This window comes from Parus major, chromosome 2 (genome assembly GCF_001522545.3).
Source record: "Parus major isolate Abel chromosome 2, Parus_major1.1, whole genome shotgun sequence".
NCBI classification, from domain to species: domain Eukaryota; kingdom Metazoa; phylum Chordata; class Aves; order Passeriformes; family Paridae; genus Parus; species Parus major.
This window is the reverse complement of record NC_031769.1, coordinates 106,644,892-106,658,736: the sequence shown is the minus strand read 5'-3', so window position 1 is coordinate 106,658,736 and position 13,845 is coordinate 106,644,892. Positions and strand designations below refer to the sequence as shown.

The window sequence follows — 13,845 nt, the reverse complement described above, 5'->3', positions numbered from 1 at the left end:
CACAAAACAACTTTGCCGACTGTGGACGAGCGAAAATCCGTGCCAGCTCCGCAAATGACCCAGCACTTGCTACTTGCTTCTCTTAACTGTTCGCTCAGCAGCACTCCCCAGCTCCGTTCCGCACGCTGACATTTTTGGACGCGCGGACTGCGGACCCAGCCAAGCTTTTGAAAACATTTTCTAATAAAATTCAGCAGGTAGCTTAGAAAAAAAGAAATACGGAATGAGGGGGAGGGAAGGTGGACAAATGAAAAAAAAAAAAAAAAAATGGAAAGCTAAGCAGTAACAGCTGAGCGGAACTTGCCGAGCCGCCAGCAGCGGGCGGCGGGCAGGGGCGTCCCACGCCCCCGGGCTGGGCAGCAGCGAGCGGCGCCCCCGCCGCTTCTCGCTGCACCGACTGTCCCCTACCGAGCACGGCGGGGACGGGTCCTTCCTTCCATCCCCAGAAAGTTCTCACCCCCCAAAACCACTGCAGTACACGGAGTGTCTGGGTTGGAATTTATTTCGTTCCACCGCTCTTTAGCTGCTGGCGTTGCAGGGTCAACGGGCGCTGGCGCCTGCCCCGCTGCCCCCAGCGCCCGCTCTCCGGGGACCGAGGAGGGGCAGTACTAGTCGCAAGCACAGCGGAGAATTTCCCCGGCGCTCAGTGTGCCGTGCCGTTCCCATTGGCCGTGCGGCCGGCAGGGAGCGACGGGAGGCGGAGAGGGAGCTGCCAGCAGCAGACAGGCAAGCAGGCAGGCACCGGGCGAGCGCGTAGACAGGCGCACGGCAGGCAGAGGCTGCTGGGGTATTGTTATCATTGTGCTTCGGCGGAGGGCTTTGCCTGCAGGGGGAGGGGTGGAGGGAGGAGAAGAAAGAGGGAGAGAGAAAGTGCGGGGCGAGCATGCAGCAGGGCTGGGGCCGGCGAAGCGGCGGTGCTGGCGTGCCTGGGCTGAGGCGCTGAGAGGAGCCGCCTGCCCGAGCTCGCTGGGGGGCACCGGCGGGAGGAGCGAGGCGGGCACGATCCAGGCGTGGGGAAGGCTGCCAGCCGAGGGGAGCCGCCGCCGCCGCACCGGCCTCGCAGCAGCAGCAGCGACTACTTCTTTCTTATCTCCCAGCCTTTTGTTCGCCCATCCTCCTCCTCCTCCTCTTCCCTGCCCACCCTCTGCACCGCGGAGGGGGCTCGGCAGAGACAAGCAGGCTGACCCAGAGCTGAGTTTCACCCATCCTCCGCCCCCCGCGCTCTCTCCCTCCGCTGCATCGCTGCCCATGAGCTAGAGCGGCAGCCGGCTCCGGCAGGCGGGGGCAGACGCCGACCGCAGCTCCCGGCAGCTGCCGCTGCCCGACCCTCCCCGCCGCTCCCCTCGCCCCGCTCCGCGGGCTCCAGCCGCGCTCCGGAACTGCTGGGGGCCGCCCTGCCGCCGCCCCTCCTCGCCTCCATGTGCCGGGTAGCGGGAGCGCCGCCGCGGATCCTGCCGCCGCTGGCGCTGATGCTGCTGGCGGCCCTGCAGCAGGTAAGCACCGCCGGCGGGGAGCGGGCCGGGCTGCGGCTCTTTGTTCCCCTGCGGGCGGCGATGCCCGGGGAAGGCGGGAGAGCCGGGTGGAAAGGGGGGGGGGAAACAGCCAGGCTCCGCTTCATAGTGGGGGTCTCGGGGAGGGGGCAGGGGAAGGCAGTCCCGCCGCCGGGGTGCCTCGGGGTGGCTCGGCCGCTCGTGCAGAGCCACCTGCTCGGGGCAGCCCCGCCACCGGGCTGCGCACCGCGGGGAGAGAGAGAGAGAGAGAGGGGGAACTCCTGCCCGGGGCCGGCTGAGAGGGAGAGGGTGGTCCCGAGGCGCGAGAGGTGATGGGGGCACCGATCCCCCCTCATTCCGGGGAGAGCAGGTGCCGCGGGACGTGGCGGGGAGCTGGCCCGTACCCGCACGCCTGGCAGGAACATGGGAGCTCGGCCCCGCCGCGGGCGCGGGGGACAAACTACCGGAGTGGGGGACGGAGCGAACATTTCCCCCCTCCGCCCCGCGTGATGACGGGCGGGCTGAGGTGCCAGAGAGGTTCGGGGCAGAGAACAGCCCCCGCGCCTCAGCTATCCCCGGCTCCCTCGCCCGCTAATCCCTTCCCCGGGAAGAATTTAATCAGCCTCCGCCTGGGCTCTGGGCTTCCCCACCCCCTGCCGCTAACGGGAATTTCCATTGGGACGGGCTCGGGCCCCGAAGTGTTTAATTTATTATTATGAAAGTCCTGCTGCTGCCTCCCCCCGGCCGCCTCGCCGGGGCGCTCCGGGCGGGCGAGTGACGGGGTCCCGAGCAGGTGGTCGCGGGGCAGTGCGCCGCTAGCGCTGCACGCCAGCAGCGGTGTGCTCCCCGTGGGGTGCAGAAAGTGGAGGTCTGGGGCGAGATGGGAGTGACCGGGAGGGTGTGGGGAGGACTGGGAGACGACAAAATGGATCCCGCTGGGGCAGCAGGGGCAGTGCCCGCAGGGTGGTGGTTGGGCTCCCCTCCGGCGGCGAGGGGTGTTCGGAGCAGGAGCGGGGCCGGGGCACCCCGTTCGCTTTGTGCTCGCTGAGCTCGTATCCGGCGCGGCGCCGGGGGTGGAGAGGGCGGTAAGTCCGAGGGACAGATGGCGCAGATCATCGCCTCTTAATGGTATTTGCGATTGGGGCATTTCTGTCGGGCCGGGGGAGCGGGTTGAGGCGAGGCCGGGGTGCCGGGGCGGGCAGGGCGCCCTCCCGCAGCGGCTGGCGCAGGACAGGGGGTGGCGGCGGACGCAGCCACTGTCCATGGTGCGGCCCCGCTCCCTCCGCCGCACCGGGGGCGGGAGGAGCCCGCCCGGCCTCCCGTCTCCTCTCCGCTTCTCCGTCTGGCACTCCCGTCTCCTCACGGGGTCCCCGGGCATTTGAGTCCTTCAGGCAGTTCCTGAGGCGCTCTCAGGGGCTGATGACTTGCACCAGGCGAGCGAGATGCTGGAACGGTGCTCCACGGCAGCCGGGGATTTTCCCTTGAGTCCTGGGAGGACGCGAGGCAGGGTGGCTGGCGTGACACGGGAGTGTCCGGCTGAGCATGAGCGGCTGCATGTGATAGCAGACACCCTGTTCAGAAACTTGTGTGTGCCACTTACCGGCTGTTGTTGTGTTGGGTTGGTTTTTTCGTGTGGTTTTTTTTTCAAGTCCTTACGTGCTGTTTACTGTATGTGTGTTCAGTTCTGTTTAGTCTTCCTATCTCAATAAATCTTTAAAGCACAAAATCTGCAGTAAGCTTTTATTCCATTTTTCTTTCTTTTTTTTCTTTTTTTTTTTTTCCCCTATCCGAGGCAGGTTTGAAATTGAAGCACAGGCTGTGAATTAAGGACAGGAACTAGCCGTGTTGCTTTAATGTATCACTCAGTGTCACTGGCACTTTACGGTTGGGGGATCCAATTTCCCCCTTGTTTGGGTATCCATTAAATCAGTTTAGGGTTGATTTTTAATATTGTGTAACAAAATTGGAACTTGGGTATGAAATCAGATTTATAGACCTTTGTCTGTACAACATTTTCATTTTAAGAGCTCTTTTTTTCTCCCCCCTTCTTCCATACTGCAAGAACCTTCAACAGCTAGGTGCGGTGCTAACTCCCCCCCCCGCCCCGTCCTTATAGTTTTGGTAGGAGGATATTTGTATTGGGTTCTTCTGAAATGTTCAACATTTTCACTTAGTTTTTCCTGTGTCTGCAACACAGCATCTACCTTTATTTTCTAGAGTTACTAATCAGTTTGTTATTCGTTAATGGTATAGGAAATCTGTCATTATGGAATTACTTGAAAGATTGTAACTGGAGCCAGATTTTAAGGTCAGATCTGTGGATGTTGTTTATGCACAGGAAATACAGCTTAAGAGTTTTGGCAGTGTGTAACCTGCACAAGAAAGAAGGGAATGAAAACTGCACTCTGTTTTGCTGGTTAGCGTACCAGTATGAGTCTAGGAGTATTACATGAAAAAAATCCTGACAGAAGAGAGGATGAAAGGAGTGAATCTTGTTTTTCTGCCTAAAACAACAATTCCAGTCCAATGGTGGAATGGGAAAGCTAGTATGAGTTTACAGGAATGAAACTGCTCTTAGAAATAAACTGGAACACAAATGAGAAATAAAGTGCTCAAAAGGGGAATATTTTTTTAATGTAAGCTGATTCAATCATTACATGGATATTTTCTGTTCCTTAATCAAAAACAAGTAAACAAAGCAGTTTTGGAGCCTTTTCAGCTTAGGTGACTGGTTTGAATTCGAATTATGATGACAGAGGACGTAAGTTATTACCCTCTGCAGGCAATTTTGGTCTTATTCCAGGTCTTAGTGAATGTATCCAGGTGATAAAGCTACTACCCTAAATGACACTCCTGTTAAGCTGCCTCAGCTGAGAATCCAGCAGTGGCATTTCTTGCCAGCTCTACCCCTCTAGTAATTGCCCCTAGCAGCAGTAGTCTCTGGCAGAATGGGGGTGAGGAATATTAGTGTTGTTTTGTGTAGAAAAAAGCAAGATCCCCTATTGTGGTTAAATCCTCTGTTTCTCACAACATACCTGTGTCTTAGATTTCTTGTTTTTTGTCTGTATAAGCGGGATTTTGCGATGTCTCTGAGAAACGTCTCCATTAACAGACTCCAACACCATTAGCTCCTTTCAAAGTACACTGAATGTAGTGAATTGAATGCATTTTATAGCACATTCATAAGCCCCTGACCAGGGTAGTTATGTGGAGTACCTCAGGCTTTTTGGATGTTGATCTTTGTGTTCTGGTTTTGTTTTGTCTTCAAAGACCCCATTGGAAAGGTTAAACGTGGCAGGGTATTGCATAAGGGAGCTCTCCAATCCTTGTCTGTCTGGTCTAGGTGACAGCAATACCACTGGCACATCCTCAAAATTCAGATAATTGCAGAGCTGAATTTCTTTGGACGTTAAACTGAATGTATTATTTAAATATCATTTGTTAAAATAATTTTTTTAAAACTCCTTTTTACATCTATTATAGGACAGATAAGATTGTGTAATTCAACGAGTTTCTTGAATTTAAGTCATAGGTTGACAGGATATAATCAGATTTTTTTTAATACACAAAATTATGTGGGCAGATATTGTAGCAAGATCAGAAGTACATATTCTGTTTATGTACCAGAAGGCATATATTCTGATGTTGTCAATCTATGTATTTTTAATATATGTGTGTTTTCTGGAGAGCCTTCTACTGCTCTCTCTCTTTCTGGGTAGTACTGCTACTTAGACATGCAGCTCAGTGTCCTGAAAAGATGAATGCATAGTTCTGTGATACCAGCTTTTAAAATACTGCCCAAAATTATCATATTGAACTACATCTAGTCAAAAGTGTGTAATTCAAAAACTTCCTGTTATTTTCCTTTCTGTTTCTAGAAGTTGGAGGACCTCCCAGAAACGTCACTGGAAGAACCTTGTCATGTTCTATCTTACTTGGCTTCATTGATGCTTTTATATCAATAATGTAATTTATTACTTCTTTTAATAACTTAGCACTAACAGATGAGACAATTTCGTTGTGACAGAATTGCATGTGTATGTTTAAAAATAGCTTGAGGAAGCTGTGAGTAAAGTTATTTTTACTCAATACAGACAGTATTGTGTAAGGGACTTGTCATGTGGTAAGGAACAGAAATTTTTGAATGGCTTTTCCTGCTTAACGAAATCATTTACCAGTTAAACTCTCTTTCTGTTTCTCACTGCTTTTTTAGGTTAACAAAAATTTCAGAAAGCTTGGAATAATTTCAGTAGTTACCAGTGCTCCCATTAGGATGAGAGCATAACTTATTTTGAGCGATGTTCACACACAAGCACAAGTCCATTCCCATAGGCTGTGCAATCTCTATTGTTCCCTGGAATTTTTATTTCAAATTTTTGTTATAGGGGTAGGGGTAGTGGCCTTAGGGAGTAGCCTGCTTCCACCGGTGGCACCAGTTGTGTGTAAGGTTCAGTGAGACAGATCACAGAATAAGCTGATGATCCCAGAATGATCACTGAGTCCAGCTCCTGGCCATGGACAGCACCATCCCCTCACCATGTGCCTGAGAGCATTGTCCAAACTTTAGGTGGAGAGTAATGAAGGCAAAAAAAATACTTGACATCCATTGCAGGAGCAGTGGTAGAGCACTTCTGACTTAGCCCTGAACTGAGACTCACTTGTTGGCCAACAGTGGCATGCAGTGAGATGACTCCTGAGAGGGAAGAAACATACATTATTGCAGAATGAGTTTAAGGAAGATCTAGATTTTCCTAAGTGCATTTGTAGTTTGTGAGTGAGCTGAGTGGGATCTTTTTCACCTGGGTGTTGGACCATTTTGCTGTTCACCTTGAGAGGTATATAATCCAAGTGTGCATGATTCATCATTTGATTTGATCCTGCACTTCTTGTTGAAAGATCATGGGAGCTCTGTCTGAATAAAGAAGGGAAATTAGGCTTTCTATTTTTAAATGGCTTATGAAAACAGATACAGTATCAGCAGCTTACAAGATGGAAGGTAATTCACTGCCAAATCTTTCCAGCATTTCACTTAAAGTATTTGGTTTTAGTCAGTATTCGTATATTTAATTAAATACCATGTTTCCAAAAGGCGCATTTATCCTCTCCTCTAGGCACTCCTTGACATATTTAAAAAATATTTTTACCAACAGACTCCTCTAGGGACTCTCCCATTCCTTATAATTAGCATATAATTATCACCCAACAGCTGAAGACATAGTTAAAATTTTGTGATCCCCCTCAAGGAGGCTGTGCAAGGCCTCCCCAAAGGTCAGAAAAAAGCAGCATCCTCCTGTATGGAATAGCAGCAGTTTTATTGGCTGAGATGTTCAGTGTGAGCAATACAATGGCTATTATGAAATCAGAGAGAGGTCATTTCTTGTAGAGACATTAGAACATGTGGTCAAATATAGGACCAATTTTTTTAAAAACTTACTATTATTAAAACAATTATTAAAACTTGGACACACAGAAATTTTAAGATTATCCTTCTCTGAGCTGGGACTTACCCTAAAGAACCATGTGTTTTGGAAGATGCAGCCACTCCCCTGCTCTCCTAGTTGAGGGAGGGGGAAAGTCTGAACTTGGGGCTTTAAGCTATGTGGGGTATACTAAATAATTGTGTAAATTTTTAATAAATTAATATTGTCTGTCATTAGGGGTTGACAGGATAGGCTGCGAATATGGTTTGTAAAGCTGGGGGATGAACAGATGCAGAGCAGGGTTTGGTGGTGCTGGTGGATGAGAGATTGGACATGACCAGAGAGAGAGACTTTTTATATAGGCATACAGAGATAGGATGAGTGGGAATGGCTACAGACTGAAAAATAGTAGGTTGAGATTAGTTATTCTTCACTGGGACGGTGGTAAGGCAGTGGAACCAGTTACCCAGGGAAGTTGTAGATGCCCCATCCTTGGGAGTGTTCAAGACTGGTTGGATGAGGCTTTGAGCAAGCCCCACAGGTTTAGGGAAAGGTTGTCCCTGCCCATGGGCAGGAAGGGTGAAAATAGATGACTTACATACCTTCCAACTCAAGGCATTGTATGATTCTATGAACTTTTGTTGGTTTAAGGCAAGTTGCTTTAAACCAGATAGTAGCATGAAAGTTGTAGATTCTCTTTTTTGGGGAAGGTGCTTGAGAGCTACAAGTGTTGGTTTAGGAAATTGGATTTTCTGATCTAAAACCTTGTGGTTCATGAAGTAGAGCACTGATTAGAAGTGAAGGTGGTATAACGAAAGCCTTTCTGCTGTAACTGAATGACCTTGGGGAGGATGTGGCCTGGCACCCACTTTGGAAGCTTTTGGCTTCCAGAACAATTTGAATGAAAGGCACTTTTCTTTTTCTCTAGTTGAACTCTATGGTTGAAAACAAATTGTACTTGACTACATTTGCTGAAGTACTGAGTACTGTGAGAGTATAAACTGTTGGCAGCTTTGTTTGTAGCAAGTCGGAGATTTCAGAAAGAGTTGCTGAACATTTTGAATTCTAGTATCTGAAGCTTTTCTGAGATGTTTCTGTCATCCAGGGTATCTTTCTGCCTTTTGACAGTAAATAGAAACTCGTTACTAAATAAAACCACCTTGTACAGCATATCCCATTGTGTCAGATAATGTCTGTACGCAAAACTAAAATTGGACAGAACACAATCTCTGGAGTTGAAACCCAAGTTGCAAGTGAGTATTGGGTATCATCCTGGCTTTTAAATTAATGAAGAAACACCCAGTCTTTAAACACAGTCACAAATGTTTCTGTGATCTGTGCTTAAGTTGAATATTACTGTGGTAATTGTAAATTAATGTTGGCTGTTAAGGAGGAAGAGCTCAAATACCCCGTTCTTGCTTCATCATACATATAATTATGTCAGACATTGTTTTGAACTTCACACAATAATGTCCTGTGATGAATTGGCTAGACTTGGCAATTGATAATTGTACTATGCTCAGTTATACTGTTTAGTATGATATTTTCTTTGATACATACCGCTTGGTTTCTCATTTTACTACCTAGGCTTCTTTTCCTATGGGACTAAGTTACAATGATTATAAAAGAAAGCAGTCTTCCAAAGACAACTTGATGTGCATTTTGTTGCAATTGCTGTTAAGCAATTGTGTGTTGTAGTACATGTAGATGCAGAGAAGTAGTTGCAAAGGAGAAGAGACTTGGATATTTCAGATTGATGGTTACTACTGAACTCCAGTGGTGTTGGCATATGCAGAGGAGGTGGTGAGATTACATTTTGAAGTACATGTTTCTTTAAATGGGTATTCCCAGATATTTGGAATTTTAAATGCATCTACTTTGTAGAAACAATGGAAATTAGTTGTGAGTCCAGATCTGTCAATACTAGTGAAGAAATTTTGCCTTTTCAAAACTTTGAGGCCTGTATTGTTAGAAGATTTTTTTTTCTACTGGTGGTATTCAGAAAAATATGTAAATGCAAATCCTTTAGAATAATACAGTTGAGATTGTAAACAGGTTGTTGTGGCATTTTGGGGTTTTTTATTTGTTTGTTTGTTTTCTTTTGTATTTTGCTTGGGTTTTTTGTTGTTGTTTTTTGTTTTTTAGAAGGAGCCGGAATACAGCTTTGGAATTAAACCACAGATTTCATATCTAGAGCTGAAACTAAAGTAACAGAGGAGCAGGGTGTCAAAACTGCAGGCTTAATTGCCTAACTATATCAAAATGGTGAATTCTTTTAATTGATTGAATAACAGTTTTGACAGAAGACTTCTAATTTACGTCATGTTGCTTCATAATTGCCGTTTTCCTGTTGCATTTGATCTGAGATCTACAGTACTGAGTTAATATGCATGATCTGATACCATGTGTGACTATCTCTCTAGCATCTGGAGATGGTAATGCTTATCACTCATTTAGCAGTTAAAAATTGCTAAACAAGTCATAAAGGATGAGGAAAGCAAAATAGTTTTTTAGAAGTAACTTTATTTTGGTGTTGCAAAGTCTGTTAGTACTTGAGAGGAGAATTTTCCAAGTGCTGAGCTTATTCCAAGCTTTGTGACTCCACTGAGTAGATTTTATATGGGTACAAGCTAAGGTGATTGCTTTTTCTGTCTTAAAAGATGGTTTTTTTTTTAAATAGTGACCTTCTATGGATGAATGTACAAGTAATATTACCTTGCATTTGAAAATGTCTTGGGAATTGTACTAATCATGTGAAATCCTGTAAATTATAATAATGTGTCCCATAATCTTCACTAGCTTTCGCCTTTTGCCCCAGATAAGGGGATAAAAATATTTCAGCATCCTTCTTTTCTTAGTGTTAAAATAGTTTAAGTCTTGCAGTACTCTTAGGCTGAACTTGATGTGACCCAGTGTGTCTGAAGTTGCAACTTCTACTTAATTCAGAATGCTTAACACAGGGTGATTAAGAATTGCTGAAAATTTGAATTCTTCCTTCCCTTGTGTTTTTATTCTGAAACAATCTTTACAAAGGGCTGTTTTTGGAGAGCAGAGTACAGTCTTTTGTTTCTGGATAAAACTGATGGCTGCAAATGAAAGAATAAAGAAGGCTCTCTATTCATGTTTCCCAGCCTTTGTTTCAGTGGGCATTGTTTCAGTTTATAAGAGCTGTTTAGTACATATAGATTACTGGAAAGGCTGAAAGATTCCCAAATGCATCAGTGCAGTCTTGTTAAAAACCCTACTATCTCCTCAGCTGCCCACTCAGTACCTTTTTGTTTCAAAGATACCATGAAAAGACTTCTATTTCCTTTTCTACCACATTGCTTTGAAGTCACCTTTTGTGCGGTAGTTTAAATGAGCCTTACTATTTTTCTTTCAAATTATGGAAACCTTACCAAACCTGTGATTTGAGTTCCAAAGCTGAGGAACCTGGCTTGTTGAAATTTTAGTTATTTTTGATTTGCCATCTTTTTATCTTAAAAACTCAATGTGTAAATAACTGTTGGCACATAGCTACAGATCCTGGTTTCAGTTTTGTAGGGAACATAGTCCCTGGGTAGCTAAACTGTTGCTTTATTTGCTTTCTCTTTAGGGTCCCCATATAAACATATTAAACTGCATAAGCAGTTGTACACAGGTGAGATACCCATGTGGATCTTAAGTTACAAGTTGATAATTACAAATTCTCTTACTGAGTGCATATCTGCATAGTGCATTAACTTGTGAGTTTGTAAATTTTAATTTTTTTTTTGGTTTTGCTAGTGTCAGTGTTGAGCTGCACAGTTAGGATGCTGTTGGAGTAAGTACAATGCAATGGGTTACAAATGGCTCCTTGTATCAGTGATGAAACTGTTCCAACAGGTGTTGACATGCTGAGTTTGGCCATGTTTGTCAGTGGAGAGATTAAGCTTCTAGTCCCTTTTCCCTGAGGAAACCCTTGTCCCACCTCTGCTTTAATGCTCTCTTTCCCTGAGGTTACTATGGTGAATGGGTGTAACACCGTCACCTCCTCTTTCTCCCTCCCTTTTATATTTTTTCCTGTAGGGTTCATTTTGCAAGTCTACGCAGACATGCTTACATGGCCTTGAGTGGGTCTGCTTGGTGGAAGCCCATCTGGGAGAGCCAACAGGAAAATCTAATTTAAGTCTTGATCAAATTTAAATATGATATAATCACACAGTTGTTTGTGCTGTTCAAGACCATACACTACATCTGGGCATGCATGTGGATAGGCCTGTTTTTGGCTGTAGAGGTGTTTGAGGTTGTGCCAGGGCTGTCACGATTTCTTGGATATATCTCAGCCTAGGCTGGAATGGGGGCTGACCTCTCTGCTGTGTACAGTGTGATGAGGGTTTTGCCAATGTATGGTCATGTAGCCACATGTTAGGTGGGCCATTTTCTTGTGCAGGACTAAAATGAGACAAAATAAATCTGTTGAAAAGAAATCTTAGTCCTTTGCCACAGGAAATGTTTGGTTTTGGTTTTGTTTTTTTTTTTTTTCCAAATAGGCAACAGGCTGTTCTGGAAAATAGCTTTGCTACTAGAAATATCTTCTGAACATGTAAGACTACAGAACAAACAAGTTTCCAAATGCTGTATTACATTTCTTAATAGAAAGGCATTTATGAAGCTCTTTTAAGAATGTGATTTGAGGGTAAACTTTTTAATAAGTGAGAGAACAAACAGTTTCAGTGGCTCAGCTTTCCATTGTGCAAATTTAATGAGCTACTCTACTTTTAACTTAATGTCCCTTTGAAATAGGAGATTGCATTGGAAACATTTGGCTTTATATGGTATCTGTTTGAACACTAACACAAATGTAAGTTCTGTTAAGTTACTGCAAATGTAACGTTTTGTCTTAGTTTACTTGCTCTGGTGCAGCCTCACATAGAAATACTCTAAAAAAAAAAGCATTTTACACCAGTGGTTGAAGTGATCCCTTTCAAGTTATCTGGCTGTGAAAAAGTTGACGATGTATTTTGTGCAACATTTATTTCCAGAGGAAGGAATATTTTGTTCCCTTTGTGATTCCCCTTCAGTCTAGATGCCTGGTTTAGTGGAAATGTTCAGTTGTCAGAAGAATCAAGATGGTGTATTATTTAGATCTTACCAGACAAGGGGGATTTGTTCCTTCCATTCCAGTTATCAGAAGGATTAACCCTTTGCCCTCAGAGTCCTAATTGCAGTCGTTCAGAAACAAAGATTCTGCTTGTACAAGAAAGCAGCAAATGTGCTAACTGGAATGTTTCTCTGGTGAATGTGGGCTGCAGGTATTACAGACATTCTGTCTTGTGTTTCAGGCACCGATAAAAGCAACCTGTGAAGATCTGTCATGCAAGACTGGATTTCCTGAAGATGTTCACAGTGCAGTAGTGTCAAGGAGTGTACATGGAGGACAGCCTCTTCTCAATGGTACTGTTAGAAAATATATTTTGAACTTTTTTTGTTTCTTCTAGTTGTAACCATAAGTTACTCTGGAGCATTTTTATCCTTAAATAGGACACAGACTCTAGCAGGAAGGAACATCAGCTGCTCTGTGATTATTTCTTGATCACTGTCATAGGACTTGGAAAATTTATTATCATTAGTGGCAGCACATGCACCTCTAACTGTAATTTGAAAACACTGAGTGTTGCAAAACTTCCCATTTTAATCCTCCAGTTCTCAGCACAGCATTCACACTGATGTTTCTTACTACCCCTGACAATCTGTATGCCATTAGTCTATTCTTACAGCCCATGTATGTATGAGGAGGTAAAGAAAATTTCCTTTCTTTACCTCTCATCAGAGAACTGCAGCTTGTGTTAATGCACAGATAGTTCTCTTCCTGCTTTTCTGTGGCTATCTGAGGAGAGACACCTATGGAAAAGCAAGTAATGGGACAGGCAGCAACAGGAGAGAATGGCTGGCTGTGGGCCCCTGGTCGGTGGCCGCAGCGCTGCAGGCTCTGTGAGGAGGTGTGCCAGGAGAGGCAGGACAGTGCCAGGGCTGTCTCAGGGACAGAGCACTGCTCTCTCACCCTGGCACCTACCTGCATCCGAATGGCACGGTGCCCAGGCTGGGGATGACCTGCTCGGTGAGCACAAGCCCTTTCCTCCGCCAGGGATGCCCTGCAGACAGTACACCTGCCCTGGTTTGTCCAGATTGGGAACACTGTTCTTCTTGGGTCTCTATTTTGCAGGGATAGAGTAGGACCCAGAGGCATATACCCTCAATGTTTCCTAGATTTCCCAGCCAGTTAAGTTTCAGTATACAACTTTGCAGTAGTACAACACTTTTTAAAAATCTGCATCAGTTTTCTGTTTTCTGAACCGCTAACATTTTTTAAATCTAATTTGGAAATTGTGGAACTAAGAACATCAGTTTTAGACTGTTTCAAATACAGCTTAAATAAGGACTAATTTAATTTAATTTGTTGTTTCTTTCACACATAAATTTGGCTACACAGTTCGAGACATTTAAATGAAAAAAATTCTAATGAGTCTGCAAAACAAATGAAGTAAAAAGCTTTAGTCTTGATTTTACATGCTGTATGTAGCATTCTCTTGTTAATTATGTTTTACAGACCTGTTTTGTGCTTTCTTAGAAGTATAATGGAAACTTGAACGCAGGATGAATTGATTAGCTTTAGTGTATTTAAATTTGAGTTATTAAAGCTTTTTCTGTTCAGTTTCAAGAAAGTATATTCTACCAGCACAGACTTTTCTTTTATTAAAAGATGGCTTAGAAATTTATGTATTGAAGTAGATGTTCTGCCAATTGAGAAAATAATAAAGAGGAAAGAGAATATTCCTCACTTTCCCTTCAAATGGGAGTTAATAGATGGCTCTCCTGTAGACTCCTGTAATAGACATCAGCCTGAGAATTCCTTGGTATGTGATGAACAGACACAGGCAGGGGGCTGAAACAGAGACGCAGAGCACAGCAGCCAA

At 45.0% G+C, this 13,845-nt stretch overlaps 1 protein-coding gene across 1 annotated transcript in view; it reads left to right on the top strand.

The window, feature by feature from the left end:
• The first annotated feature begins 1,390 nt into the window (after positions 1-1,390).
• Positions 1,391-13,845, top strand: part of CDH2 (cadherin 2) — a 114,463-nt gene continuing 102,008 nt past the window's right edge. The window contains exons 1-2 of the mRNA XM_015618838.2: positions 1,391-1,493; positions 12,214-12,325. Of these exons, the coding sequence (XP_015474324.1) occupies positions 1,419-1,493; positions 12,214-12,325 (187 nt within the window). The 5' untranslated portion in view covers positions 1,391-1,418. The remainder of the gene's footprint in view (positions 1,494-12,213; positions 12,326-13,845) is intronic.